This window comes from Peromyscus maniculatus, chromosome 7 (genome assembly GCF_049852395.1).
Source record: "Peromyscus maniculatus bairdii isolate BWxNUB_F1_BW_parent chromosome 7, HU_Pman_BW_mat_3.1, whole genome shotgun sequence".
NCBI lineage: Eukaryota > Metazoa > Chordata > Mammalia > Rodentia > Cricetidae > Peromyscus > Peromyscus maniculatus.
Genome location: NC_134858.1, coordinates 105,645,475 through 105,672,876, shown reverse-complemented (window position 1 = coordinate 105,672,876; position 27,402 = coordinate 105,645,475). Strand labels below are relative to the sequence as shown.

General features: G+C 55.5%; 1 protein-coding gene across 1 annotated transcript; it reads left to right on the top strand.

The window, feature by feature from the left end:
* The first annotated feature begins 5,179 nt into the window (after positions 1 to 5,179).
* Positions 5,180 to 27,158, top strand: Gnai2 (G protein subunit alpha i2). The gene is made up of 9 exons (XM_006978348.4): positions 5,180 to 5,426; positions 21,043 to 21,085; positions 21,315 to 21,456; positions 21,614 to 21,774; positions 24,037 to 24,165; positions 24,508 to 24,637; positions 24,738 to 24,891; positions 25,420 to 25,634; positions 26,170 to 27,158. Exons 1-8 carry the CDS (start codon positions 5,309 to 5,311, stop codon positions 25,608 to 25,610), a joined length of 1,068 nt encoding a protein of 355 aa, XP_006978410.1. The 5' UTR covers positions 5,180 to 5,308; the 3' UTR covers positions 25,611 to 25,634; positions 26,170 to 27,158.
* The last annotated feature ends 244 nt before the right edge of the window (positions 27,159 to 27,402 follow it).

Below are 27,402 nucleotides of genomic sequence, written 5' to 3'. Positions count from 1 at the left end.
TCTCGAGCTGGCATCCCTGCACGCATCTCCTGCTGATTTCCTCTGAAACTGGAGTTCAGTTCCCTGTTTGCTTGTTCAGCTCATGCTGCTGAGGGTGGAGTCCACCTGCCTTCCCTGCCCCTGCAGTCTCAGCCTTGGCACCTAGCAGTTTCCAGGGCTTGAGCAGATGAGCAGGTGAGGTTTCCCAGTCATGGGGGTAGGGTGGATTTGGGGGGAGGGGATCTTGTCTATTCCAGGAACTTCTGGGCAAAGAGTTCAGGGTCTTCAGTTCTCTAAGCTGAAGTCAGTTATTTGTGGAGAGATGGTCAGGAAGGGGAAACTTAGGGTCTAGGGGCCCAGGCTTGGTCTGTCCCTTTTGGGAAAAAACAGCACCCAGGCAGGGACTGGGAAGAGAGGGGAAGATCGCCCACTCTAATTTCAGAATCACTGCTGGGCCAAGAAGCACAAAGGGGGAAGTTCAGGGGACAGACCGGGAGGTGGAGCTTGTTTCAGGGCTGCGGGGGCGGGGCAGGTTGGGGGGTTAGCCAGGACAGGAGCTCTGGCCACTGAAAACCTCAAGCAGAAGTTGCCAATGCCCTATCGTATCTCCAAGGTAGTGATTTGGTGGTCATGGGTCTTTGTCTGGAGACTCCCCTCACCACACCTAATCGCCGTGGAGGTGAGGTACCTAGGATCTTGGACCTCCCTGGGGTCTTGACCATTCCTGGACTCTGGGCCAGGGTGGCAGACACACCCACTCTGAAACTGCCTTTGGGGAAGTGCTGGCAGCTTCCTCTTCCTGGCGCCTGTAGGCTAGGGTGTCACAGCCCACTGAAGGGGTCTCTGTTCCTCACCCTGCTCGGGACTGTGGCTTGACAGGAACTCAGGACAAGCTGGACACGCTCTGTGGCCTGTGGTGAGCCACAAGGCCGTTCTGGCCCTGGGGGGTGAGACAGCAGTTCCCTGTAGCATTCCGGCTGGGGGACACTCTCGCTGCTGGCTGTCACCTGCCTTGTTTGATGGTCAAGTCTAGGTGGGGCTGAGCTCACTAGGCCAGCAACAATTCAGGTTTCCTCTAGTGCTCCGGCTCTCGCTGAACTACCCTCTGCCCTAACGTGACCGCCTCCAAAGCGCCCCTGGGTTCCTGAGTGTGGAGGCACCTGGAACCTCTGCTGCCTCTCATGGCATCCTGGTCCTCAGCTGATTCAGTTATAAACAAAGGGTTTCTCTAACTGAATCTCCCTTAATCCCCCCCCCCAGCCCCACTCTTCAGTCCTACCTTTCTCCTTTACATGTGGCCCCTCCCTCCTCCTCTAAACATTTTCTAATTTATTCTTTAAAGATTTATTTATTTTGGTTTTTTTGAGACAGGGTTTCTCTGTACAGCCCTGGCCTTCCTGGGACTCTCTGTAGACCAGGCTGGCCTTGAACTCAGAGATCCACCTGTCTCTGCCTTCTGAGTGCTGAGATTAAAGAACAGCGTGTGCCACCACCACCCGGTTTATTTATTTTATTTTATGGCAACGAGTGTTCTGCCTGCATGTATGTTTGGCCACTACTTATGTGCAGTGCCTGAGGAGGTCAAAAGAGGATGTCAAATGCCCTGTAACTGGAGCTAAGGATGGTTGTGGGTCACTGTGTGGGTGCTGAGAACCAAACCCAGGTCCCCTGGAAGAGTAGCAAGGCTCCTAAGTGTGATCCACCTCTGCTGTCCACCATGCCTCTTTCTGCAATGTTCTCTCTCACTGCTCTTCTCCTTAAGCACTCGGAATAGAGACCGAGAAAGTTCCCTGGACTTCCCAGGCAACAATAGCTTTCCCCTTCTTGGCATGTATAGGATAAGGCAATTTTTTTCTTACTTATTGTTGGGGGAAGGTCTGAGACAGGGTACCCCCTCTATAGCCCAGCCTGGTCTCAGATTTGTTACAGAGCTGAAGATGACCTTAAACTTGGCATCTTCCAGCCTCCACCTCTGCAATATCAGGGTCACAGCTGGTCTACATTCATCTCTAATAGGAGGAGATCCCAAGTAGGGTAGATTTGGGGTAATTTATAAATGTAATTTGACACATATTAACCTGATGCCCCATAGAAGACCTAGAAACAGGGGCCTGGGTCAGGGAGACCACCATCAGACTTAGTTCAGTGAGGTGGTTCTCACCCTTTCCAATGCTGTGACCCTTTATTTAATACAGTTCCTCATAGTGTGATAACTCTACCCCTAAAGTTCTTTTCTTTGCTACTGTTATGAATTGTAATGTAAATGTCTGATATACGACCTATGTGAAAGGGTTGGGGGTCTCAGCCCACAGGTTGAGAACCACTGCTCCAGTGGGTGCCAGAGAGACCTAGTCCACAGCCAGGAGATTAAAAAAGATGGCTGGGGCTGCAGTGACTAATGGGATAGAGGCTGACATGGTACAGCAAAGCACCACAGAGTGGTGTCATGGTGGCCCGTTCCTATAATCCCGGCTCTCTGGAAGCAGGAGGATTGCCACAAGCTTCAGGCTAGCCTGATTTGTACAGAGTGAAGTCATCCTCTGAGTGGGGACAATCTCTATAGGGTCTATAAAAATCACTGTTTTAACAATTTACCCACACTGAAGCATTCTGTGCGCCACATGCAGTCTGAATATTTTACCTGTTTCCTCCCTCAGTCTTATGCATTGGATATAAAGAGACCCACTTTACTGGTAAGAAAACCAAGATGTAGAAAGCATCTGACTGATACTCGTCCAAAGTAAGACACAGCCAGCAACTTACTTTCCCAGAGTTCTTTCAGGCAATAACTGTTCTACCTCTAGCAAAGTTTGTTTGTTTGTTTATTTATTTATTTGAGACAGAGTCTTATTTATTTATTTATTTGAGACAGAGTCTTTCTTTCTTTCTTTCTTTATTTGAGACAGAGTATTTATTTATTTATTTATTTATTTATTTATTTATTTATTTATTTATTTATTTATGACAGAGTCTCTCTTGTAGCCCTGCCTGTCCTGGAACTCTTTTCCTAGATCAGGCTGGCCTTGAACTCACAGAGATTCATTCACCTGCCTCTGGCTCCTGAGTGCTGAGATTGAAGGCATCCACCATTACTCCAGACTCCTAGCAAAGTTTAAACCACTGCTTTATCCTCAGGGTTCTAGGGAGCTAGAGAAGGTTTGTAAAAAGGGAGTGATATGATTCCCTTCAGTTGTCCTGCTGGCCACCCCGTGGACGATGCCCTGGAGAAGCCGCAGAGATGGGAGGATGATGTCTCCCTAGAATGGGAGATAACGGGGACAGAGAACACGCAGGTTTTAAGGAGGAACGAAGGAGAGGTTAACAGTGGGTATCTGGTGGGACATGGTCAGTTCTGGGCGGGATGGGTTTGTGGGAGTCGGAGGTGTCTGGCAGAGGCTCCAACACGGGGCTGACAACCGGGAAGAAGTCAGATAGCCATGTGAGCTCTGAACTGATGGAAAGGGAGCAAAGTGACTGGGGTGGCAAGCAGAGGCCTGGCCACAGCTCTGGGGACTCACGCCGAATGAGGGAAGAGCAGCCAAAGCGTTGGAAGCAGCAGTTGCCAGGCTCCCGAGGAAGAATAAATATGGGGCTAGAAAGGAATGGCTAGCTGCTGGGAAGGGTGCAGGGCTGTGAGCTCTGGCCCAGGCCTGGAGAAGGCAGTGTCTTCTCGTCCCACCTCCACACACTGGGGTCTGTACACTGCCCACCTCCCTAGAGTGGGGCCTCCAAGGGGCTGACAGGTTCGTTTGTTGCCTGGCAACTGAGAGAGCTGTTGGCTGTTGCTAGGAGCAAGCTAGGGAGGCCAGAGGAGCAAAGCTCTGAAGCGTAGGGCGGGGCAGGCGGCGGGGGAAGGGGCTGGCTTGGAGAGGGATTTGTCTGTCATCTGTGTGTAGTAGAGCGGGATCAGCTGTGTGTGCCCATATTCATGATGTGTTCTGTGGATCTGTCGTGTTGGAGGTAGGTCCTACAGGTGGATGTATAGAGCATATCTCTGCCCATAGGTAGCATTATGTGTTTTCATCCTATTTTACCCTTACGTGCCTGGGGTGGGCCTGCTTGAGCTTTGGCTTCAGGCAGAAAGATCCCTGAGGGAACCGCTGGACGATTACAGGCGAATGACTCCTCAACATTCAGAAGACATTCAGATGAGAGAGACACGTGGACCAGACCAAGAGAGCAGGCTTTGGTCTGGGGCCATACAGAACACCTTACTGCATAATGTTTGGAAAACGCTTCAAGTATCCAATCAAAGTTGGGGGGCCACAGACTCCTTAAAAAAGCAGATCAGAAAGATTTGAAACATCTCCACTTCCACTTCTGCCCAGCCATAGGGTTGCAGCCGCTACCCAGAAGAGACACGGGACTGAGGAAACCTCTAGAGGCTGACAAAGGATGAAAGGGACAAATTGTAAGATCATGGCAACGGTTGTTTCCTGAAGTCCAAAGGCAACGTTCTCTTCCTTCTGGCGCTTCTGGTAGAGCCCAGTTTGACTGGTCCCTGGCTGAAGCCCCGATCCCTGCCTGCAGGAGAATGTTTCCCAGCCTCTTAGGCAAAAGGACTAAGGTGTAGATGAGAGAAGACAGTCCAGGCAAAGGTGTAAGGACAGCAATCAACTGTTTTTGCTTTTTGGCGTGGTGCAACTTAGAGAAAAAGCTGCCTCAACGACAACCGAGATCCAGAAAGACATCATTTGCCCTCCTCAGGGCCGAGTTTAGTAGATTCCCCCAAACAAGTTTATGGGTTCACTTCTAGCAAGTGAAGACACACCTCCTCCATCTCACTCTTCTAATTCACAAAAGCTCCGAGTCCTGGTTTCTTTTCGGCCTGTAGCGAGGGTGGCCAGTCCCGACCCTTGGGCTACCAGATCAACGGGTCCTACAGTCTTGAAACAGAGCCCCAGGCTCTCAGCACCCAATCGGAGCCGAGCTCCGCCTGCAGCCCGCCCAGAGGCCTGAGCCTGTGTGAGCTAGATCTACCCTTAATGCCTTCCCTCGCTGCGGCCCGCTTTCAGCCTTCGCCCAGGCTTGGACTGCGCCTAACTTCTCCCTTTGCTCCGCCCTCCAACCAATCGCCCTCCCCGAATTCCCTTTGGCCCCACCTTCAGGCCCGCCCCGGCCCAGTCTCGGGCTGGGTTCGCCCGGGCCCCACCCCTGGCCCGCCCCGCCGTCGGTGCGCGGCGGCCGGGAAGGCGCCTCCCGCAGTCGCTCGGAACTGCGGACCCGAGAGCTTCCCGCAGAGGGCCGTCGGTGGGAGCGGAGTGGGTCGGGCGGGGCCGAGCCGGGCCGTGGGCCGTGTGGGGGCCAGGCCGGGCCGGCGGACGGCAGGATGGGCTGCACCGTGAGCGCCGAGGACAAGGCGGCCGCCGAGCGCTCTAAGATGATTGACAAGAACCTGAGGGAGGACGGCGAGAAGGCGGCGCGGGAGGTGAAGTTGCTGCTGTTAGGTGAGGCGGCGCCCCGCTCGGGGACCCTGGACTCTCCGCGCCGGTCCCCAGACGAGGACCTGAGACGACGCGGCGTGGGTACTCCTACCCACACCTGCGCTTGAAACCCTAGGACCACCCTTTAAGAGTGCAAACTCTGGATTGGTCTAGACTTTTAATCCTCGTCCAGACTCTGGTTCAGACCCTCAACTCATCCCAGATCCCAAAACCCCCAAACCCAGACAGCAGACCCTGCGTGACTGTGGCCCCTTACTCTCCAGTCTCGGAGAACTCAGCCCCCCGCCTTGTCTTTGCACATTTTCTTAGGCTTTTCTCGAACCCTCAGACCCCTACTGGTTCCCACCTTCAGGTCCACCTGTTCTGCTTCTGCTGGCACGAGCATTCCTTGGGACCCTTGTCAAGCCCCGACCCACCCCGTCTCTTCCCTAGCCTTACTCCGGGGTCTGTACCCCCCCCTCCCTGTGCACTCTGACCCCTTCCGACGCTCCTAAGGGGGAAACTTGACTCTTAAGTCCTCGCTAGCTTGAATCCCCGCGGAGCCTCGGTGCCAGGTCACCAGATCTCTCTCTGCAGGCATCAACCCCCAAGTCATCTGCCCCTCTTTGAAATCCTCTCTCACACCCTGGCATTCTCTCGATTCTGCCCCTCCTGTCCCAGGTGGGCCCTGATGGGAGTGTGTGGGGCAGGAGCCAGGGGCTAGAGTGGGGTTCTAGGCTGAGGTGGGCAGACCCCCCTCCCTCCCAGGAGGCTGGACTGAGTCACGTTGGGGAAGAGGGACCAGGCCCCGAGCGAGCATCTGTGGGAAGTTCCATTCCCTGGGAATGTGTCTCCTAGTTTCCAAGGCTCGGCTGGGCCAGGGCCAGGGGCGTCTGGGCAGTAGGAGGGAACATGGAGGAGAGTTAGGTTTGTTGCCACTTCCAAGGCCAAGGAAGATGGTGGCTGCTGGCATTGGGGGGTGGGGGGGGAAGTGGAAGTTGTGAGACAAACGACATATTGCTGCCCCTGTGTGACTGCAGGGATCTGCTGGCGGGTGCTGGGGTTCTCCCCTGCCCAGGGCCGAAAGGCCTGGCCCGGGGCCTAGGATACCGAGTGGACGGACCTGTTGGTTCCCAAAGGAATCAGTCCCGTGATGGATGGGGAGTGGGTGGTGGGCAAGCTGGACGAGGGGTTGGTGGGAGGCAGCCGCCGGGAGCCCCCGTGCGCCCTGAAGCATCCAGGCTAGGCTTTGGTACAAGCGGGTGAGCCTGGGCGGTTGTGTCCAGTCTGCCCCCGGGAGGCAGAGTGGGTCCCTGCGGCAGATGGAAAGATGGGGTCGTGTGGATCGTGGGGAGGGAGGCCGGAGCGGCGCCCGCCGCCGCCGCCGCAGCAGCAGCGCAATCGGCTGGAGAGTACGTGGGGGGGGTGTGGCCCCTCAGTCCCAGGGCCGCCCCGGGGCCTGCGGGCTATCAGAAGCCTGGCATTTTTTTATTTTTTTTGGCCAGGCCTGTGGCCGAGAACCAACATGTATGTGTTGCTGGATCCATCTGTTGACTGTCCCCGCGGACCCGGCCCGGGGGCACAGCCCCGGAGGTTTCAAAATGGCATCCGCTCCACCGCTCTGCCGCGGGGAGGAAGAGAAGGGGCGGGAAGGGGCGGCGGCCCAGCCTCCTGGGCTGCTTTGCGTTGGGCGCTCGCCTCTTCCTGTCTCTGCTGCTGCGAGTGCGGCGAGCAGTGAGTGGGTGTCGACGCGGCGGCCGCGGCGGCGGAATGTCCGTTGCTGCTGGGCCTACGGAGGGCACTTCCGGGACCGCTAGCTCCCCGTGCCCAGCCTGGATCCCCTTCCCAGCCCCTCCCAGGTTTATTGCAGTGGTTGGGGGTAGCTAAGGAGATGTGAGTCCGGACCAGAGGGCCGGAGGGAAGGGGTTGCTTGCACAGGACTCCTGGCCTGATCTGTAACACAAGGCTTGCTCTCTAGCCTGCCAGGCTTCCTTGCCTCTTAGAGCCCAGCTCAGCTTTCCGGACAGGCTAGGGGGCCCCGGTATCCCTTCCTACCCTGGACTGCCAACAGCCAGTGGTACAGGATCTGGCTTAGCACTTTATCATCGTGGGAACAGTCTCTCCCAGGATCCTGTCACTCTGGCCTTGCCTTCCTCCGAAAGGGAATTCCTGACTTGTGGCAGAGGAGTACCCACCGTGAGCCTTAGACCCTGCAAAGGGGTGCAGCCGAGGGCCGAGGGCTCTGCTGAAATGGGCAGCCCGGTCTGCATGCCCACTCTGTCCCTGCTACCTGAGAAGGGGTCCTGGCTTGACTTGTCCCCTTCCTCATGGAGGAATAAGGTGACATGGCATCCCAGCTGTAGCAGGTTCAGAATTCCGGGCACCAGTGCCTCGGAGCCAGAGACTCTGTCCAGGCAACGGGGACTTAGGCTGGGCAAGTGCCAATCTTCCCTCCCAGCCAGAACCACGCCTGCTGCCCCACCCGCACACTGTCTCCCTCCGTACCCTGTATCCCTGCCAGCAGGCGGGCACAGTCCCTGTCACCAGGGCAGAGGCAGATGTGGTACACACTAGCAAGATAGTTTCCCCTGGCAGCTTGGTGGGACAAGTCGAGAAACTGATGCCAGTCTTACTGCAGGGGGACCCCCCAAAGCCCCCCCAGTTCAACCTGACTGACTAGCTAGGCCCAGGTGGACTTTGGTGCTCTGGTGAACGCCTGAGCTGGACACACCAGGAGAAACAGCGTCCACTGTGGGATCCACGAAGGCTCAGAGTCTAGACGCTGCGCTCTGTCTCACCACAGGACTTTGTGACTTTCCTACTTGATTGCTCTTTAATATTCCATTCATAGATCTCCCAGAATCCTCCCTGGAGTCCCACCAAGGCTGATGCACCATCTCCGCTCCCTGGGTTCCCGCTTTTCCCACTAGAACATGGTATTGGCCCTTGAGGCAGCAAGGCAGGGTTGTGTTCTTTCGTTTGTGTGTTGCGTGAAGGATGTACGTGGTGAACTTGGTTTGGGGGATGGGTAGGTAGAGGTCACTGAATCACAACTTGGTGCACTGTGAACAGGTAACAAGTGCCCACTGGGAGACCCAGTGACCAAGAGTGGCGGGATGCAGGTGCCTCAGAGATCGCCTGCACCATGCAGATCTGCTGCCCGGCCCGCAGTCTGTCTTGGGGCACAGCACACAGCAGAGAGTGACTCCATGTGAGAGAGTGACTGACTCTGCAGTCTCACGTCACCTGTGTTGGGACAGCTGGAGATACAGCCAGGGACAGTTGAGCAGCTCCAGCTCTGCCTGGGAGCACTGGGCGGGCTCAGCCTTGAGCAACGCTGCAGGAGATCCAGGCTCGTTAGGGCAGGTAACGCTCAAAGCCGAGCCAGGCTTCGGGAGTTGTGTGGCCTGTGGCCTGTCTGTGTGTCTAGCAAAAGGCAGGCATACTGCATTTGGTGCATATAAGTATGTGTGTGAACCACGAAGCTCTTGAACACATCCTGGAACGGGCCACAGCCCGTGAGGATGAGAGAATGAAAATATAACCCGGGGCTGCCATCTAGGAGACCGATGGGCAGGCTGGCCTAGGGTCCTGACCAGCTAGGCCAGGGATGATTCCAGTGGGGACTGTGAAGGGAGACTTTCTGGAACCGTCCTTAGGTAGCCTGGAAAATGAACATCATTTACCCATAAGATGGCTCACCGTTGGCCAGTGCCAGGCACCAGGGCAGAGAAAACCAATTCAACCAAGGCACAGAGACGGGAGATGTGGCCTAAATTCCCCAGGCTCTGGTGGATGTTTCCTGGCCTGAGGCTGGAGGCTTACCCTGGCTGGACCACTCTGGGGGTCCTGTGGATATAAGTTAGAATCCTGGGGCTGGAGAGATGGCTCAGGGGTTAAAAGTACTGGCTGCCCTTCCAGAGAACCCGAGTTCAATTCCCAGCACTCACGTGGCAGCTCACTGTCTATAACTCCAATTCCAGAGGATCCGACACCCTCACACAGATATACATGCAAGCAAAACACCAATGCACATAAAATAAAATTAAAAAAGTTAGAATCCTGGCTCCACCTTCTGCACTGCTTGAGGTGAAGAAGGCCTTCCAAGAGAGCTGCCCAGCCTGTAGAACTCGGTGGGCATAGTGCACCAGAGCCTGGAGGTTTAAAAAAAAACAACAGATGAGGGATCCTCTGCTATCTCTGACTGGGTACAGTATGGGGGGGACCCTGGGGAACTCCCTTCCTGCCCCCAGGAGGTTCACAGCAAGTGGGAGGCCAGGGTTTGCAAAGGATTGATGAAGTGGTTGACTGTTCCAGGGCCTCAACGCCTAATCTCTGGGGGCCTAGCCTTGGGGGCGTGGTCCAGCGCTGCGAGCCAGGTGGGCTGGTACCCAGGCCGCCTCCCTCCCCTACCCCACTTCTCCCCTGCTGGAGCTCATTAGCACTTGAATGGGGGGCTGGTCTGCTTGGGCCTCAAAGTCTCTTCCCACCCCTCCCCCAGGCTGGGCAAGGCTTTGTCTGCCCAGGCGGGCCTGGATGAGCTCCCACGCTAGGGAGGGAGTGGGGGGTCCAAGCCATTTCTAACCTCATCTGTCTGCATTTTGTCTAGCTCTGCCCTGCCCGTCACTCCACTACTGGTACAGCCAACATTAAAAGCCGGCTCAGTACCCTGGGCAGAGACAGGAATCAGTAGAGACTAGATATTTGAAGGGACATTCCTGAACTGGTGAATCAGGACAGCTCAGCCAGGGGCATCCCTGGTGGTGGTGGTGGTGGTGGTGGTGGTGGTGGTGGTGGTGGTGGTGGTGGTGGTGGGTCCTTTGAACATAGTCAGACAGGTGGCCATTACTGGGAGTGAGCTGCTGCTGTGGCTGGAGGTGGCAGGCCAACCAGCTGAGGGCACACAGGCTCTTTTGCAGCATTGAGCCACCCACTGTGGTCAGGTCAGAGCCTAAGCTGTGGGCATAGTCAGGGTTCATTTGGGTCTGTGAAGCTTGTAGGGTTGGCTGAGCTGAGAAGTAAGGTAAACATTGATTTGTCCACCAAAGTGACAGGGGGGGGGGGCTGCTGAGGCTGTGGTGATCAGTCCAGCTGATGTCTCCAGGCCTCCTTAGCACTGGTGGATGGGGCTGGAGCTTGGGCCACTGGAAAGCACTCTGGTCCTGTATATCCTGCCCTCGGTCTGCACCCTTCACTGCCTCCCTCTCACACTGTTTCTAGCAGTCACTGGTTCACTTGGCAGGAAGATGGTGGAAACAACTTTGTTTACCCAGGAAGCTTTTAGCCACTGAGGGACTAGGGCACCCCACCCCTACCACCAGCCGGGGATGGGAGAGGTGTGACCTGGAGCCTGAATGCTACCGTCTCCATTCACCTTGGTGCTGGGACAGAAGCAGTTGGCCAGTGGGATCCGGTATAAGCTAGGCGCCCTTCTCAGCTCCGTGGCATCAAACTGGGATTTCACTGAGAAGAGAGTCAGTAGGTTGTTGCAGGCCACACACAGCTCATGGATGGTGTCTAACAATGTTCTGCAGGGTACCTTGGGGAGCGCAAAGGATCGGACCCTTTAGTGTGCCCCCGGTACCTGGAGCTCTCAGGAAGCCCCTGCCTCAGCTACAGGTGCAGGGTGGGGCCTCCTGTCTAGCCACACCCTGTCCTTTGCCTGGAGCTCCTGTTCTTACTAAACCCGGCCCCACCCTCACCCTGTTGGTGCTTCTCGGGTCTGAAGCCACTCTTGGTGGTTTGGGACCGATAATCTTCCAGGACTGAGGCAGGATTGCTGGGCTGCCCTTCAGGGTAGGCCTGCAGAAGGGTAGGCATACAAGGCTTCCTGAGGGGTGCCAGGCCAGTTTGAGTCAAAGTGGGGTCATCCAAGGCTTGGTGGGGAGAAGGTAGGTGCCTTTGAGCCTTGGGGGGATGCTGCCCCCCACCCCACCTGCTTCAGAGGACTGAGGATGTGGATGGCAATACCTGCTGTGCCTAGGCCCCGAGTGGGGACAAGAAGTCACGAAGCTGGGCCTCTCAGGGAAATGGTGTCCACATCAGAGAAAAAGGAGGAAGCAGCTGGAGGGGAGGAGCCCAAAAGAGGAAGAGGCCAGAGGGCTGCTTGGTGCTGGTGCAGAAGTGTGGGTCCTGAGTCACCTCGGACTCGCCAGCCAGAAAGCCTAGAAGTTCACACCTGCCCAGGCTCACCTGTGAGTTCCTGCGGGCCTCCGACACCCAGTCACTGGGTTAGGGCCTTGGCCTTGGCCTGTCCGAGCAAGTGCTGGGGCCAGGATGCCAGAGGCCCTGCTCCTCAGAAGGATTCTAGGCCCCTCCTTTAGCCACAGGAAGTGGTGGCTGGGAGAGGGACACCAGTGGGAGGTCCAGCAGGAAGGCCAGAAGCCGCTCTTAGATTCCCGGGCGGCCATTGCCCTCCAAGCAGGAAGGCCAGCCACAGGCAGAGATGAATGCCTGGAAGCGGAGCGGCCCCGTATTAGCTCACTCTGGGTTTCCCCTGCTTCAGCCCAGCCTAAGGTTCCCCCATCCCTGCTTGATGAACCGGAGTACCCTTCGTTCACCAGGCCTCAGTTTCCCTTCTGCTCCTAACAACAGCTGCCTCTGATGGAACCTTGGTTATTATCTGATGCTAGACCCTGCTCAGTCTGTTTAATCTTGTGAGGCCGGCTGGGATAGGCATTGCACCGGTACCTTTCTCACCAGTGGAGAAACTGAGGACATACAAGCAGAGATGCTAGGATGTGACCCAAGCAGTGGTTGTCCACCTGCCCAGCCACTGTGGCCCTTGGTGTCTGTGGCAGCCCCCGCCCCCCCCCCTCCGCGCCAGGGTTGGTGTCAAGATGACGGGCCGAAGCTGCTGCGCCTCTTACAGGTGCACATGTGTCTGTGGGTACTTGGGGATCCCGCCTCAAGGAGTCTTAAGCCCTCCTTTGCCCTGAAAGGTGAGACCTGTGATTCTTCGAGCTTTTCTGCTGTCCAAACAGAAATCTGTCTGCGGCCATGGCTTCATCCTCCACGGGGCTGCTCCTGTCTCATTTCCGGCCTTTGCTCTCAGCCCGTGTTCCTTATAACACTCACGTCATTCGCAGTAAACTTAGCACCGTGCCTCTCCCCTAACCTCGGGGGGAGAAGGACCGGACTAGAGGGATGCTGAAAGGAACTAGGTTTCTGCTGGCAGCCTAGCGTGGGAATTGTCCAGACAGGTGGAACGGCACAGTGTTCCCGCAAGGCTTCTGTCGCGAATATTAGCTCAGGTGGCTTCAGTGTGGCTGCTGGGTGGGCTGGTGGCATTTGCTACAGGGGCCCTTGCTTCTCTTGACCTCCAGGTCCCAGGTCTCTGGCTAGGTGGGGTTTACCCTCCCCATGGAGGTTCCCGGGATTCTGCTATGCTGTCAGGACAGGCCCTCTTGGCTAGGGCCTTGTGGGAGGCCTGCTCCCCACCTTTGAAAGGGTTCCTATGAGGAGGAGAGAAGAATAAGAAATATTAGGTAGAATGATAGGCCTAGCTGAGAAGAAAGACGGAATAGCTTCGGGAGGACCTGGGTCAATACCCAGTGGCCCAGAACTTTATTGAAAAGGGCTTTTTATAACTATGCCATGGGGTGAGGCAAAAGACCTCCCCCTTGCTAGATACAGCCAGTTGTAGGCCCTTCCAAACACCTGGTACCCAGGCCCGTGGTCCAATCAACCTTTTATGCAGTCCTGCTGGGTACAGCAAGCTCTGATTCTCTGACCCTAAGTAATTTGGGCCTCCACAGGGGCTGTGCTGGAAAGACCATGCTTAGATCACTGAGGCCTGGGGACAAAGGGACCCCATCCCCACATTCCTCATTGTGTGAGCTCAGGCTGTATTCAGTACTGGGACTTGTGCGCACATGGACCACTGCTGCCTTGAGTTGGGCCCTAAAGCAGTTTGGAGTGACTAAAGACCATAGGAAAGCTACTCAGGGTAGGCCCTGGGCTTGGCACATTCCCTTGAGGGGTACATTTCACAGATGGGTACACTGAGGCCCCCCCGGCGGCAGGCCTCTCACCTAGGACCTGCCACAATGATTTAGAAGAGGCAGCCATTGTGTGGGCCCTTGAAGACTAGCTAAAGGAGTCCTTTATAAAGCGAGGGAAAGAGAGGTACCAACGATCTGGGGCTGGTTCCACGATCTGGGGCTGGTTCCGCGTCTCCAGGCTCTTACAGGTGGTAAGACTTAGAGCCTGAGGCGGCATGGGGGTGACTGACTTGCTGGCATCTGGTGCAAGGCTGGTCCACAGACTCGGATGGAAGTGTTGCTGGGTCCTTCCAAAACCCCACCTCCTTGTCACCTCCTTCTCCCCCCCAGTGGGAGACCCGGGCCGAGCCTCCTCGGGGAGCTCAAGGGGGTCGAAGGCGAGCACCTGGAGGAAGGAAGAGAGGCCTGGGGTGGGGTTCGGAGCCTTTGTCTGGCTGCGCCTCCCCCCTCCTTTCTTCCCTCCTGTTTCCATTGTTCCTGTGTCTTCAGACGCCGAGGTTGGCTGGGGGCTTCCCAGGGAGGAGGTTGTAGCCGAGGGTCTTGGCACCTCCCCCAGCCACCCTAAGCAGGGGAGGCCGCTTTGCTGAAACAAAACATTCCCCGCGCTGCCCAGCCCCCACCCCCTCCGCTTTGTCTCTGGCTGCTGGGCTCCCCCTGGTGGTAGCTGAGCCCCAGACCCTTGGGCTACGGGGCAGGGAGGTGAGAGGATCGAGAACCGCAGCGGCGGCCCAGCGCCGAAGATGCCGCACCTTTCCAGTAGCTGGGCCACCTTTGGGGTGACATCCCGGGGCCCAAACCCACCTCCCCCGTGACCCACTGGGATTGTGGCAGAATGGGTGTGCCTGCGCTGTGGCTTTGAGCTGGGCTGCTGCCCAAGCCTACCCTGTGGTCCCAGCTACTCGGGAGAATTTCTGCCCTCCGGCTGCCACGTCAGCTGCTCCTCTCCTTAGCCCATGAATTCCAGGGGAGCCCACCAGCTCAGGCGCTGCCTCCCGGGAGGCCTTTTCCCAGCTTTCTGGGTGTGTGGAGTCAGTGGACAGTGTCGGCTGGGAGGCTTCCGGACAAGGAGAAGGCACGGTGTGAAAGTCCCTGGTGTGCAGAAGAGCAGCAGGAGTGAGCCTCATCCCTGTCCCAGGTTGCCTCAGCAGGGCGCCCTCCCTGCTCTGAATTAGCCTGTTAACCCCTGCGCGCTCTCTCAGTCCTCAGAAGCTCCACCTCAAATGAGATAACTCTGCTCTGTGCCTTGTGTTAGTGCGACCGGAGCTTGGAGCTGCCGGTCATTGTGCGTGGTAGGAAGTGATGTTTGGGGAAAACTGTACTCTTCCATCAAGTAGGAAGAGTGACAACTGACTTCCGTCCTTCTGGTGAGGACCTTACTATGTAGCCAAGGCTTGCTCTGAACTCAGCATCCCTGTGCCTCACTCCTTCTGGGTGCTGGGGTTACAGACATGTGTCACCATGCCCGGACACTAGCAACAGCTTTTTATGCAATATTTTTTATGGGCTTGAGAGGTGGCTCAGCAGTTAAGAGCAAAGCCTGCTCTTCCAGAGGACTGGGGTTCGATTTCCAGCGCGCGCGCACGCGCGCACACACACACACACACACACACACACACACACACACACACACACACACACGGCAGCTCACAACCATCTGTAACTCCAGTTTCAAAGGATCTGACACTTTCACACAGACTATATATAATCACCGGGTATGGTGGTGCATATTGTTCCTAGCACTCTGGAGGCAGAGGCAGGTAGATCTCTGAGTTCAAGGCCAGTCTGGTCTACAAAGTGAGTTCCAGACACATCCAGGTCTGTTACACAGGGGAACTCTGTCTCAAAAAACCTATATATATACATATATATTTATATTTATTTACTTATTAAATTCTCCAAGAATTTAAAAAACATACTTTTTAATTTTTGGAGAATTTCATATAATGTATTTTTTAATTACTTAGTTATTACTACTTTTATTTTTAAGTGTATATGTGTTTGCCTATATGTATATCTGTGTACGACATGCTTGCCTAGTACCTGCATAGGTTCTCAGAAGAGGGCATCACATCTAGAATTATGGTTACAGATGGTTGTGAGCTGCCATGTGGATGCTGGGAGTCAAACCAGGGTCAGAGGAAGAGCAGCCAGTGCTCTTAACTGCTAAGCCATCTCTCCAGCCCCAGGAATAACTTATCTGCAAGCTAACCTGAGGTGCATTGAGAGCGGCCTTGCGTTCAAGTCTCACCCCTCTCCTGTTAGAAGATAATGCATGGCCCGGCATGGTGGTGCACACCTTTAGTCCCAGCACTCAGGAGGCAGAGGGGCAGGGAGAAACGGGGGGGCAGGGGGTAGGCAAGATGCATGTCCATTTCACAGATGAGGTACCAAAGACCTGAAAGGGTTGAGACTGATGGCAATCTCAGGAAGGATCAGAGTGGGCAAAGTGCTGCTGTAGATCTGGATTCAACTCCCCTCTGCTCCTGGGGTTGGAGAGGATCCAAAGGTAGACCAGCTAGCTGCTTGAAGAAACTGAACCTAGAGAGGACAGCAGGTCCCAGCAGATCTAAACCTAATGTAGGAGGGGGAGGGTCCAAGATGGACGTGATGCAGAGTCCTAGGCGCTGGGGCCTGGATGAACATCGAGTGTTTGAATTTGCAGGCCCGTCTGTGGTGAGGCTTCGCGAGTCTCGCCAGGCAGATGAAGGGGTACTGTCTTCCTCCATCCAGTCTCTCCTCGCCACAGGAGCTCAGTGCTCCGTGTAGAAGCAGATGTTCTATGCAGAGCAGCCTCCGAGATCACTGCCCTCCTGCAGTGGGCCCAGCAGCTGGATTCAGGGCAAAAGCTGCAGAGATGTTTTCCTTGGTGGGAAGAGGTATAGCCTAGTGAGAACGACAGACCGCCCCCGGGAACCTCCGTGGGTCCCCTCTGGCCTCATCTGGATGAGGATGGAGCACCTGGTGGGGGTGGCAGAGGCCACTGTCTCCCTAGCGGGCTTCCCTTGGGCACTGCTGCATCAATGCAGAGTCTGCTAGGGAAGCTCTCCTTCCCTAGTAGCATAGGGCTGGCCGGGAAGCCGAGTGAGTACAAGCAAACTCCAGGCCAGGCGGTAGGAGTGATGTGTCCGGCCATGATGGAGAGCGGGCCAAGGAGGCAGCAAGAAGGATGCTGTGGCCCCCCAGCTCCTGGAGCACCAAGTCTGTGTGAGCGCCACGGTCTTCACACCCCTTTCCCTGGATGACCTGCTTCCAACTCCTTCCCCGACTCTGACCTGATGTCTCCCTACTTCCTGCTCGGTTGCCAGCACCGCGCCCTTGTCCTGCCTCTCACTGCTTCCTGCCTGAGTCACAGCTGCTGCCGTTGACAAAGGGACCTCCCTGAGTCCCGAGGATGGAAGCTCCATAACCTTGTTTTCTTCACCTGTCAAAGGGGGCTGTGTTTGCAGTGACCCCTGCTAGGTAGAGAGAATGCCATAACTCAGAATTTGAGAGGCCCGAAGAAGAGAAACTGAGACATTAGGGCGGTGTGGAAGTAGGCCGTCAGCTGGCTGAGGTAAGGGTAAGAAGTATATGAACCTTGTTCCTGGCCTGGCTTGCTCAGGTGTGGCCCTCTTGGTGTCTGCCAGCTTTGCTAGGGAAATCAAATGCAAAGCAAGTTTGTGCCATCATCCCTGGCATTGGGCAGGGTCATGGGGAGCCCACAATTGCTCTAGAGAGAGTGGTCGAAGGATTAGATGCCCTCTGTACCCACAGTGGCCAGTAGAGAAACCAGTGCCTCAAAGAGCCAGGAGTTCCAAAGTCATGTAAGAGGGGACAACCTTCACGGAGTCTTCTGTGCCCTGGACGTGTGCCGCCATTACCCTCCCCACCCGTCCTGGAGTCTATTCAGTGCCATCCCGGGAGTCTGGACAGTATGATCCATCTGACCCACGTTTTCACATCTTTAACCTCTGCTCCAAGATGGGTCCCCTTCCTTCTGCTGTGGAGGAAAGTGGGAAGGACAACCAGGTGGCCACTGCGCCCTTCCTTCTCTTGGCAGATATGGAGGCCCGTGGGCCTGGCACTCGGTGGCTGGGTAGTGTGGGCAGGCTTTGCAGGCCTTCTGAACACCCCTCGGGCTTGTAGAATGTGAAGGAGCCTCATTCCACTGCTGTGCGCAGCCCTGTTTGATGGAATGACCATAGCTCATACCCACAGTGTGTCACACCCAGTGCCCAGGGCTAAACGCCAGAGAGAACACTATCCCAGGGCCTGAAGGCTTGTGCCGTAATAGTTCCCACGCCACCCGGGCAAGCAGACTTGGGACAGTTGGGTACTCGGTGATTATAGGCACCTGGCAACATCTGTAAGAATTCAGACTTTCCCCTCAGAGAAGCTGCTGGATTGGGGGTGTGCCCAGACCCACTCTTGAGAGGGCCACAGCTATGCCTCAGTTTCCCTAGTGAGTTGTGGGTTTGGGTACGGGAAACTGAGACTTGGTGAGTCTTGGTGAGGTCCGTCAGCCTAGCGTGTGACTATTTGTTTGGTCCCCGCTGCTCCTTGAACACCTGAGGCCAGCCCGAGAGAACACAGCGACCAGCGCCGCCGTGCTCTGGCATGTAGGATCTCCAGGAGGAACTGTGTGCAGAGCCAGGTGGACTACCCACAGACAGGACTGGTTGTACCGCAGTGTGCCTCAGTTTCCTTAGAGATGGAGGGGAGACTAGAGCCTACCCCAGGTTTGCTGTGTAGATGAAAGTACCCAGTAAATACAATAGGTGGGGTGCTTACCTGTGGACCCAGCACCACATACAGAGCTGGCGTGGCTCGGCTGGAAAGATGGCATCACAGTTACGGGTGCTTCTTGCTCTTGCAGAGGACCTGAGTTCAGTTCCCAGCACCCTTACCAGGCGGTTCACAGTCGCCTTTAACTCCAGCTCCAAGGGGTCTGTCGCCTTCTCTTGGCCTCTGTGGGTACCTGCATGCATGTGCACACACCCATCCCGACGCACAAATATACACACATAACTAAGAAGGCAAAACTAGAATTTTAACGTTGAAACAACACCACCTGGGCAGTGGGGCTGGTGGGACGGCTCGGCCGGGGAAGGTGCTTGCCGCCAAGCCGGACGGCTCGAGTTTGACCCCTGAGATCCACGTGGTGGGAGGAAAGCACGGACTGATGCAGGTTGAGTGCACACGCACACACAAACATGCACACGCACACACAGACATGTACATGCATACACAAACATGCACACGCACACAAAAACATGCACACACACACAAACATAAACATGCACACATAAACATGCACACACATAAACATGTATATGCATACACAAACATGCACACGCACACACAGACATGCACACACACACAAACATGCACACGCACACACAGACATGCACACACACACAAACATGCACACGCACACATAAACATGCACATGCATACACAAGCATGCACACACACACACAAACACGTACATGCACACATATTTTTTAAATGTTGAGGACTGAAGAGAAGGCTCAGTGGTTGAGAGTACTTGTTCTTTTAGAGGACCCAAATTTGGTTCACCCATGTTGGGTTGCTCATAACCACTTTTAGCTCTAGCTTTAGAGGATCTGGGAGCCTCTGTACCTACACTGACATCCACTATTCATAAATATAATTTAAAATAAAGTAATTAGAGGCTGGAGTAGTGAGTCAGGGGTAAGAGCACTTGCTGCTCTTCCTGGGGATCCAGGTTCAGTCACAGTGCTCACAAGGTTGCCCACAACCAACTAGAACTGTAGTTCCAAGAAATCCAGCAGCTTTCCTTGTCTGTGGGCACTGCGCACTCATGTGATGTAGACATCCATGTAAGCGAAACAGCCATACACATAAACAAAGAGATCTATTTAAAATTTTGTGTATATGAGTGTTTGCCTGTATATGTCTATATGCACCATGTGTGTGAGTGCCCACAGAGGCCAGAAGAAGGCACCAATGTCCCTGGAACCATGTCACAGACAGTTGTGAGCCACCATGTGGGTGCTGGGAACCAAACCTAGGTCTTCTAGAAGAGCAGTGAGTACTCTTAACCACTGAGTTATCTCTTTAACCCAAAATAAAATCTTTTAAAAACTGTAACAAAGAACTGGGAATGGTAGTGCATGCCTCCAGACCTAGCACTTGGGAGGGAGAGGTAGGAATATTGGTGAGTTTGAAGCCAGCCTGGTCTACATACAGAGTTCTAGGCCATCCAAGGCTACATAGTGAGGCCCTGTCTTAATTTTGGGGAAGGGGGACCAAACAACAACAGGTTGACCGTGTTGATACACAATTGTAATTCCAGGTAGGAAGATCAGAAATTTGAGGTCATCTCTAGCTTCATAGCAAGCCTGAAGCCAACCCGGTCTACACGAAACCTTGTCTCAAAAAACAAAACAATAGGTATAAAACATCACCTAGCACACAGTGGGTGCTCATCACAACTCTGCCATTATTACTGATGATGTTACCATTAGTGTGAGCCCTGTTATAAGTTGACTGTCCCTAAGGGATCCTAGTAGAAAGGACAGAGTTCCTAAGTTTGACCTATCCATAGCCCTGCTGCCAACCCTGTGGACTGCTTGGAGACAGACCTGGGCTCCTGTGAACGGAACCTGGGCCAGGTTTACCCAGTAGAGGGAGCGGTGTAAGCAGAGGCCTGAGGGAATCGAGAGGCAGGCGGTGCCCGGCAGTGTGGGGAAGGGGCAGGAGCCGAGTGAATCTGGGCAGAGGCTGGGAAGGAAGAGCGGGCCTCATCTTGGCATTGTGGTGCCATCTGGAGTGCTGTTTGCATGATCCTCCACCAAGAATGTAACCTTTGAACCTCAGTGTCCTCTGTAAAATGAGACCAGAAGAGATCTTGTTTAATGGAATTGCTGTGGTAAACATGGGAGAGACTAACAAACCTCAGACCAGTCCCGGAGAAATGAGGACAGAGGCTAGAGAAGCTTGAGTCAGAGTGTGTGTGTGTGTGTGTGTGAGAGAGAGAGAGAGAGAGAGAGATGTGTGTGTGTGTGTGAGAGAGAGGGAGAGAGAGAGGGAGAGAGAGAGAGAGAGAGAGAGAGAGAGAGAGAGAGAGAGAGAGAGAGAGAGAGAGATTGATTCTATTTTCCATCTGTTAGGACAGAGCTGGTCCAGAAAGCAGAGGGCTGGGCCTTGGGCCGTATCCAGAGGACAGGAATGTGACTTTTTGGCCCTTCTAGGTTGCTTAGCAGCTAAATCTCAGGGTTTGGGGAGAGGAGGGGTTCCTGCCCTTTCTGCAATATGCAGGGTACCGTCCAGCCAGCCCTGCCCCAAGTGCACAGGGTGGCAAGCCTGTATATGTGAGAACAGAGCCCGCAGACTTAAGACTTGAGCCAAATCCCTGAACTCATGCAGGGCAGGGGTGCTGGGTCCTAGTAGACAGCGGAGCTTAGGGGAGCAGGGGCCCGCGGGAGCCACCACGGGGCAGGTCGTATAGGTTTCCTTAGCCACTCTGGCCCCTGCTGGCTACACCTGGGTCTCCCTGTGCCACCGATGTGTGGAAGGTAAGAAATAACCTTCAGGGCTAATGGCAGCTAGGCTGTCTGTCTGCTTCCGGAGCCCACTGGGCCTACTGCTGACATCTGGACCCTCTATTCCAGGTGCTGGGGAATCAGGGAAGAGTACCATCGTCAAGCAGATGAAGTAAGTGGTGTGCTGTAGCCCCCAGATTTGACCATCATCCGCCTCTGCTCCTGTACTGTCTCCCTGCGTGGTGTCCGCTTGTCTCAGAGTGCCTCCTAACTACGTAGATCAGTCTGGCTTCCTGAGCCAGGGGTCCTTGCCCGTCTTTGGAGCAGATCCCTGGTAGTCCCTGGAAGCCATGTGATCTCTTGTGGTTTGTGGACCGTAACTCTTGACCTCTGCTGATCAGGATCATCCATGAGGATGGCTATTCAGAGGAAGAATGCCGGCAGTATCGTGCGGTTGTCTACAGCAACACCATTCAGTCCATCATGGCCATCGTCAAGGCCATGGGCAACCTGCAGATTGACTTTGCCGACCCCCAGCGTGCGGTATGTGTGCGCCCCCACTCCCTCCCCTCCACCGGGCTCCCAGAAGCCCTCAGGGCAAGTCTCGTCCTGGGGGACCTGAGGGTGCCCCAACCTGGGCTCCCTTCTGGAGGAGTTCCTCTACCTGGCTGACTGCCCTGCCCTCCATTCCTGTGCCCAGGACGATGCCAGGCAGCTGTTTGCGCTGTCCTGTGCCGCTGAGGAACAAGGTATGCTTCCTGAAGACCTGTCCGGCGTCATTCGGAGGCTCTGGGCTGATCATGGTGTCCAGGCCTGCTTTGGTCGCTCACGGGAATACCAGCTCAATGACTCGGCCGCTTAGTAAGTACTGCGAGGGGCTGGCCATGGGCCGGGGTCCCAGGGTGCCGAAGCTGACGGTTGTCCACGGTAGCTGATGGTTGGTAGGGTGGGTGTGAGCGCTGGGGTAGCATGGTATCAGAAGGCCTGGAGGGACGCCAGCCGCGGTGGCTTTCAGGCTCCTTTAGCTTATCTGTCTTTACACACGATTGTTCTGAAGAACATGTGCTGCTCTGGGCGAAGTGTCAGGGCCGCCGTGATGAGTGGGAGAGACAGGTCCTTAAGCAATGACAGCTCAAGGTGTCGGTGCCATTGGGAGGGAGCCCAGAGGAGGGACGGCCTCAGCAGAACTGTGAGCCAGAGGTAGGAAAGGGAGGAGTGGAAGGGGATGTGAGGCAGGGGCATGGCGTGTACAAACTCCAGACTGTCACTGAGGACACAGGAGTTCAGCCTGCTGCCCAAAGGCTCACAGAGGAAGAAGAGGCGTCTTTGAGGTGACAGACATATACAAGCTAAGGCCTGGACCTTGCTTTTGACCTTTTCTGGATCCAAGCCAAGCCCAGGACTCAGCTGGAGAATCACGGTGTCCCAGGAATCCCAGAGGCCCAACAGGCTTGGATCCTTTAGGCCAGTACATAGTTAAGAATTCCCCTGCAGTTCAGCTGTGTGTCAGGACTGAGGCAGGCTGCTGAGACCTCCTGGTAGGTAGGCGATAGGAGACATCCCGAGGTACTCAACAGGGCTAGACCTCCCAAGAGTAGGCAGGAGACGATCTGCCTGGCCAGGGTTCCCGAGTCCTGGTCCAGTCACATGACCAGGCCTCCTCTGTGCTCCTTGCATGGCCTAACTGTCCTGGTGCCATCCCCCACCCCCTAGTAGTTTTGGGATCATAGCCAAATCTGTAGAGGACTCTAGGCTTCAGCACTGCCCCGCCCTGAAGTCACGGGCTTCGCCACCAGCTGAGCTTGTGGGTTAGAGAGGCAGGGAGGGGTGAGCCCGGTAACCTGATGGTTGACAATCAAAACTACTTCAGTGTCCCCGTACTCAAGGAGGGTAGGGTGAGGAGTGACCTCCGGGCCGCTGCCCACTTCCTCTGTTTTCCTGTGTCGTCTTTCTTCCCCAGATATTACTGCGTGCCCAGCGCTGTCGTAGGAGCTGGCGTCAGTTGTCACCGCAGGCTCGGCCCTGCCAGAGTGCTTTTTGCCTCGACAGGATCATTAAGGGAGGGGTGTGGGATGGAGCGTCGCAGTGAAGGGGTACACCAAGTTTTGTCACAGTCCAGTAAGACCACAGTACAGCAGAGGGTCCCTAGGGTGAGCCCGCCTGTTGAGAAGGGAGGAATTAGCGTGGAGCCCACCTTGAGGCTTCCCGGCTCGGGCCTCCGTCCGCAGGGGATGGAACATGGTATGCAGGTCACAGCAAGCGCGTCATGGTCCCCCGTGGCCCTTCCTGTTATTCTGTTCTGCCCCTGCTCTCTGAGATCATTTCCCTTTGGCCTGGTTGGCCTGGCTGCTGGCCCAGCACCCCTGCCCCAAGAACAAGAGACCAGTAGAGGGCAGCCACTTCAAGGCCCGGACCCAGCCCAAAGGCACAACTCGGGTATTGAGGCAGACAGAGAGCTGGGCCCGGGACCCTGCACAAGAGCCATTGATACTGATTAAAGGAGCTTGTGATGAGGGGCCCAGGGACCTTTGCCAAGCAGGTGTCTGCTCCCGCCTCAGCTCAAGTTTTATTGGGTGGTAAGCAAAGGACCCATTGGGCCTGGCAGGCCCCGACATGTTTAGTCCCATATGAATGGACCACACCAGGTTGCTCTGCAGTGGGTACCTTAATTACACCGATTAGCATCTTGAATCTCTCCCCAGGGGACTAATTTGCCCCCTCCCGCTCTTACTTTTAGTTCCAACGTTCTGAGTCCGGTTCTGGTTGTGACCCTGCCTGCTGGGGGTCTCAGCCATAACCCCCCTCCCAGCCCCATTCCATAGGCGGGGAACGAGGGCCCCGAGCCCACGTTTGTCCCTTCGTTGAGGATCGTGAAGCAGGCAAGGGTTAAGGAAGCGAGAATGGCAGGCACATTGGGACACGCCTGTCATCGCAGCACCTGGGGCTGAGGCATGGAGGGTCGTGGGTTCGAGACTGGGCTACGTAAACCAGACCTTGCCTGGAGTGGAGGGTGGAGGAGGAGGAGGAAGGGAGAAGAGAAGAAAGTAGTGGGGTTTTGTCTGTCTGAGGTCCAGGTCGGGGTGCTCCTTTTGGTCTCTCTGACCCTCTACTCCCTCCCTGCAGTTACCTGAATGACCTGGAGCGCATTGCGCAGAGTGACTACATCCCTACACAGCAGGATGTGCTGCGGACCCGTGTGAAAACCACGGGCATTGTGGAAACACACTTCACCTTCAAGGACTTACACTTCAAGTGAGTGGGTGTATGGACAGGGTCAGGGGCAACACTTAGGGTTAACCACCGGGGTAACCATTGGGCATAATTGCCCAGTCCCTCTGTGGGTCCTCAGGCCTGTATTGGGAAAGCACAAAGTTTCACCACCTAGTTTATGAGTAGTCACTTCCTGCTGATGGCCTCGCCTGCCTCTGACCAGACTCACAACCCTGGTTGTGGTGAGTGAATGTGGATGATGCCATGATGGCAGCTGTCCCACTCTGGCCAGGTCTCTGTCCTCAGCCTGCTAGCCCGTGAAATGCAAGGATGCCTCCCCTGGGGCTCTGTTCCCTGGGGCTAAGTTGACCCCAATGTCCGTAGGATGTTTGATGTGGGGGGCCAGCGATCGGAGCGGAAGAAGTGGATCCACTGCTTTGAGGGGGTCACGGCCATCATCTTCTGTGTGGCCTTGAGCGCCTATGACCTGGTGCTCGCTGAGGATGAGGAGATGGTAAGAGACCACGGGAGCCCCGGCGGCGGCGGTGGCAGCGGGGACAGAGCCTGGCGGGAGGAGCAGGGGGTGCCCACACCAACCCGCGTCCTTTCCTTAGAACCGCATGCATGAGAGCATGAAGCTGTTCGACTCCATCTGCAACAACAAGTGGTTCACGGACACCTCCATCATCCTCTTCCTCAACAAGAAGGACCTGTTCGAGGAGAAGATCACACAGAGCCCTCTGACCATCTGCTTCCCCGAGTACACAGGTGCGGCTCTGTGAAGACTCTCTCACAGGCGGGGCGGTGGCCATCCCAGGAGGTGCCGCCGGGGACCTGGTGGCCCATGGATGCCCCCGTCTGGACAGAAGGAAAAACACAGGATCTGTGGAACTCAGGAGTGTGTACTGTCCACACACAGGAGCCTTATTACTACGTGTGGGCCTCGACTTTTTTTTTGTTTTTGTTTTTCAAGACAGGGTTTCTCTGTGTAGTTGTTTTTGGTGCCTGCCCTGGATCTCGCTCTGTAGACCAGGCTGGCCTCGAACTCACAGAGATCCACCTGGCTCTGCCTCCCCGAGTGCTGAGATTAAAGGCGTGCACCGCCACCCCCCGGTGTGGGCCTCTACTTTTGAGCATGTCCACATGTGAAATATCTCTCATACAGCACATGTACTTACACACGAACATGCTGTGCGCACATTATATGCTTGTCTATCATGTTCACAGATCCTTCCTGTGCGCAGGAAGGAGCCCACCTGCCTTCAACATACAGATGTCTTCATTTGTCTTCCTTAGGGGCCAACAAGTATGATGAGGCAGCCAGCTATATCCAGAGCAAGTTCGAGGACCTGAATAAACGCAAAGACACCAAGGAGATCTACACGCACTTCACGTGCGCCACGGACACCAAGAATGTGCAGTTTGTGTTCGATGCCGTCACTGATGTCATCATTAAGAACAACCTGAAGGACTGTGGCCTCTTCTGAGGGGCAGCAGGGCCTGGCAGGATGGTGAGTCGGGGAGGCAAGGCAAGGGGCTGGGAAACAACGTTGTGAGACCCTTGAGTTCAGAGAGGGCATGGGGCTGGGGGCTTATGGGAGGTCCTTTGGGGATAGTCAGCCTGAAGGAGCAAGAGTGGGCGGGGCAGTTGGGGGCCAGAGGACAAGAGAGGGAAACAGGGACCTGGCTTTCCACTGCACAGAAATAGAGGACTAGCCAATGTTCCTTGGAAGAAATTGCCTCCTCCCCAGCTCGTCATCCTAGCCTAGTCTGTATGCAGGAGACCTGGTCATCCCACTGCTCACTGGCCGGTTTTAGCCATCTGTCCCTCAGACCTGAGAAGCCCAGGCCCAGGCCAGCGCTGCTGGCCCTGGTGTGCATGCAGTGACCGCCAGCGTTACTGATACAGACACCCTGTAACCCAGCAACAGAAGCTGGCCCCTGGGCACAGCTGCGTCCCTGGTAACAAGTAGGTGGGGAGAAAGGAAGGTCATTGTCTAGAGAGGCAAGAAGAAGAGTGACATGTGTGTCTGTCTCCACCTCCAGGGCCACTGCCGACTCTGCTCCTTATTACCCCTGAGGAAGATGGGGACAAGAAGTCCATGCTCCCTGCCTGTCCCCCCAGCCGCTTCGCCCATCTTTTCTCTCTGTTCTCAGCTCCCCTGTCCCCTCCCTCGGCTCTAGACTTGGGGGAGGGTTTGCCACAGGCCTCCCTGGTGGAAGCCCAGCCTCATCTGAGGTGCCGGGAGTGGCCATGGTACACCCTTCCTGGGCATCTGTTCTGGTTTTTCCGACCGTTGTCTGTTCTGGGGTGAGAGGGGAGCGCATGCAGAGTTTCCCAAGGCCTGTGTCTGGAGGGGTCCCCACTTCTCCAGCCTAGACCCCTGGCTTTGTCCAACACCAGCCCTGACCCAAGTCCAAATGTTTACAGGGAGCCTCCTGACTACCCTACCCTCTGCCGCTCGGAGGCCCCAAAGGAAAAAGCACAAGAAGCCTGAGAGACCCCACCATTCCTGGAGACACAGTCCTCCTGCTCATTCTCGTAGCTTTAAAAAAAGAAAAAAAGAAAAAAAAGAAAAAGAAAAAGTAAAGGGAAAAAAAAGGAAAACTGCAAACCTAGAAAACTTTTAGAGAAGCCCTATTTAAAACTGTCAGGTCCTGACCAGCACCGCCCCGCCCCCCAGCCCCTTTCCAGTGATTTCCGTGCCTTGAGTGTGTCTGCGTGTTTACACCCATCCCTCTTCGGGCGGCCCCCTGCCCTGCCCTGCCCTCCATGGAATTGGATTCCAAGGGCTGTTCCAGACAACTGCCAATGTCACTGAGGGCCCTGCCCTGAAGCCCTGGGCCCAGGCTCCATTAACCTAAATGTAGCTCCTTAGCGCTAATCTAGGAACCGCCGCTGCCTGCTGAGGGGCCAGGCCCCTCGTGCCCTCGCCCCAGGCCCGGGTCCTTCAGCGTTGAACACTTCCTTGCTTTTTTCACATGTTTTATGGAATTGTTCACATGATTTGAAATAATAAAAGGTAGAAACAAAACACCAAGAACTCCTGGTGGTTATTTCTTCCCAGGTGTGGAACAGTAGAGAAGAGGGTGGATCACACCTCAGTGACTCACCTGGGATGGGACCCTGGATGTCCAGAGTTCTAGGCGGAGCTCAGCCCTAATGCTCCGAGCTTCAGTTGGCCCTCTGGACTGGTCAGTTTACGTGTTAGGGCCTCTCCACTTCCCAACTCTGGGGTCTGGGGTCTGGGGCAACCTTGAGTCCCGCAGACCCTCCAA